This window comes from Podospora anserina, chromosome 2 (genome assembly GCF_000226545.1).
Source record: "Podospora anserina S mat+ genomic DNA chromosome 2, supercontig 2".
Lineage (NCBI taxonomy): Eukaryota > Fungi > Ascomycota > Sordariomycetes > Sordariales > Podosporaceae > Podospora > Podospora anserina.
Genome location: NW_001914858.1, coordinates 465,918 through 468,673, shown reverse-complemented (window position 1 = coordinate 468,673; position 2,756 = coordinate 465,918). Strand labels below are relative to the sequence as shown.

The window sequence follows — 2,756 nt, the reverse complement described above, 5'->3', positions numbered from 1 at the left end:
ATTATTCACTCGGTCAGTACACAACTACAACTGCACTCGCAGACACCTAATCACATCCCGCCCAATCGCCCACACCCCTTCAACGCTCTCAAACCGCTTGGGGTATATACTATACCGCGGGGTATTCTTCTTTATATAAGCAAACGAAAACGCCAACCGCACCACCTTCAGATTAGGCCAGCAACAAAAAGAAACCACACCATCTGCTCATTACCCCGGGGCCGGGTTACGCTCTCTCCAGTTGGTAGAATGGAAACCAGACTCACTCCCAGTAGAAGAAGAACCGCGGCGCATACCAGATGCGCTCCCCACACCACTTCCACCACTCCCACTGTCCCAGCGCGACCAGCTCGAACCATATCGTCTGTGACCACCTTCAGCACCAGCACCGGCGCCAGCGCCAGTGCCGGTGACGCCACCAGAACCGCCCGTAGCAAACCTTCCACCAACGGAAACACCCCCACCGCGCTCCAGAGGACCCCGCTCGCTCTCGCGAGACAGCTCTGCCTGCCTCTTCTTCCACCAGGTAGGCAAACCATGAAACAGCCCCAAACTGTGCTGTGTGGCCTTGTCCATAGGCATCTCGTGCTTGTACTTGCATCCTTGTTGAGTGAACGCGCAGGTGCCCTCGTGAACCCACTTGTCGCAATAGACCTTGATCTTTCTAGGCTGTGCGGCAGAAGGGGAAGTCGGACCGGAACCGGTAGTGGCGGCAGCAGAAGAAGCCTGAGGATCAGACGCGAGCAGGATATGGTCAATACGGTTCTGATACGAGTCTCAGTTGGATTGGGCTGGATGGGCGGGAGAGATCTCCAGGTGATTATGAGGAAAAAGAGAGGAAAACTGCTTACCTGGATGGGGTCTTGATGGCGATTAGGGGGGGACTGTTCACAAAGTCAGCATCAGGCAGGAGAAAGAGAGCAGTGACGGGCTAGGGTTGGTGGGGGTTGAGGGCTGAGTGCACAGACCATCACCCGTCACCCACCCAACAAGAAAAGGGGCAAGTAAATAAACACTAGAATGGAACGTACCTGAACAACCGCCCGCTCAATATTGCTATTCTTGCAGAGTCGGTCCATACCGGTGGGAATCACCAACTCAATCAGCTTGTCATTGTCGTTCTCCGAAGGCGGAAGCCCAACGAGCGAGAATGGGAGCATGTCAACGGGCACCAGTCGGGTCCGGCTGCCGTCAGGGCGGACAAAACAGTATCCCTGGGTATCAGGGCCGATGGTGACCAGATACTGGCTCTGGTACTGAGCCAGATCCCAGTTCTGGGGGCGCGGGGCGGGGATCGCCGGGGGAGCGGTCGTGGTTGGGGTCGTGGCCGAGCCACCACCACCGGCAGAAGACGAAGGGACTCCGTACAGCCCCCGGGGCTGGGATGTCGGGGGCGAGAAAAGATTGCCAGTCCCAGCATCACCCATCATTCGCAGATGGGCGAGCTGGCCTTGGCGGGCGGCCGCGGGGTCAGAGAGCGACAGAGAGGCGAAACCAGACGGGTCGACAAAGCTGGCAGCACCAGAGAAGCCGACGGGCGAGAAGCCGGAGCCACCGGCAAAGTCACCAAAACTGAGACCGGCAGAGATGGTCGGAGTGCCAGGCGAAAAGATGCCGGTGACGGCGGATGGGCCGGGGAAAGGAGTGAACTGCTGCCGGGCAGCAGGGGACAGGACGGCGGGGCGGGTCGGGGCAGAAGAAAAAGACGCCAAGGTGGGAGAGCGCGGCGCAACAGGCGAAGAGAAGCCAGGGTTGTACCCCTGGGAGGGGCCAGCAGCAAAGTTGCCATTGGCGGGAGCAAGGACCGCGCCCAGAGAAGGAGAAGAGGTTGTATCTATATACTGATCAGCTTGGCTCAGATGATTGAGGCTGAATAGATATATACCATTGCCGGTCCTGGGCTGGGGCGGGGACTGCGCTCGCTGGCGCCAGTTGTCAATGCCTGGAAGCATGTTAGAGCTTGTGTTTCTACCAGTGAAGACAAATTCAACCGGTGCAACAACCATAGCAGAGACAACGCAAAAAGCAAAAGAAAAGAAAAGGAAAAGAAAAGCAAAAGAAAAAAGAGAAAAGAGAAAGTATATGAATTCCAAAACACACCTACTAACACAGATGAATGGAAAAAAAAACGTACCTCTCGCGCGACCACCAAAGGGGCCGGCAGTGCTGGCAGCAAGCTGCCCTCTTCCACTCAAACCACCAGACAGACGCATCTGCTCGCCAGCGCCAACGCTACCCGCGACGGAGCCAGACATTTCTTCTTTTTCAAGATGCTTGGACGATTTTTGTTGCTGTTGCTGTTGCTGTTGCTGTTGCTGTTGCTGTTGCTGTTGCTGTTGCTGTTGCTGTTGTTGCTGCTCATCAAAAGAAAAAGAGGAATCTGAGTTCAAGTTCGGGAGCTGCCCGAAGGAGATATTTATGCCTTCGGAAAGTGGGTCCGGAACGGAGGACAATGGCTCGGAGGTGTTCGGGGCACTGCCTGTTGTTTGTATTGCTGGTGATGTGACCTCTATTGATTGGCCGGAATACGTGGTCAGCTGATGCGGAGCCGCCCTTATTGTAGTGTCCGAGCCGATACTCGGGGAAGGAGGACGGGGGGTGGTGTAGTTGTGCCTGTCTGCTGGCTGAGAAAGGGCCGTTGAGGCAAGAAGCCCAGCGAACGCGAGCTTAGATTTGATCTCGGCGATGTTCTTTGCGATGGGAGCTTTGAAAAGGAGGCTGGATCCGCTTGTATTGTGCGACGCAGCTATGATCAT

At 56.1% G+C, this 2,756-nt stretch overlaps 1 protein-coding gene across 1 annotated transcript; it reads right to left on the bottom strand.

The window, feature by feature from the left end:
- Positions 1-210: 210 nt before the first annotated feature.
- On the bottom strand, positions 211-2,756 carry PODANS_2_1110 (uncharacterized protein; the record flags this gene model as incomplete). The annotated part of the gene is made up of 2 exons (XM_001910820.1): positions 211-664; positions 982-2,756. The coding sequence occupies 2 exons, from the start codon at positions 2,754-2,756 to the stop codon at positions 211-213; spliced, it is 2,229 nt and encodes a 742-aa protein (XP_001910855.1).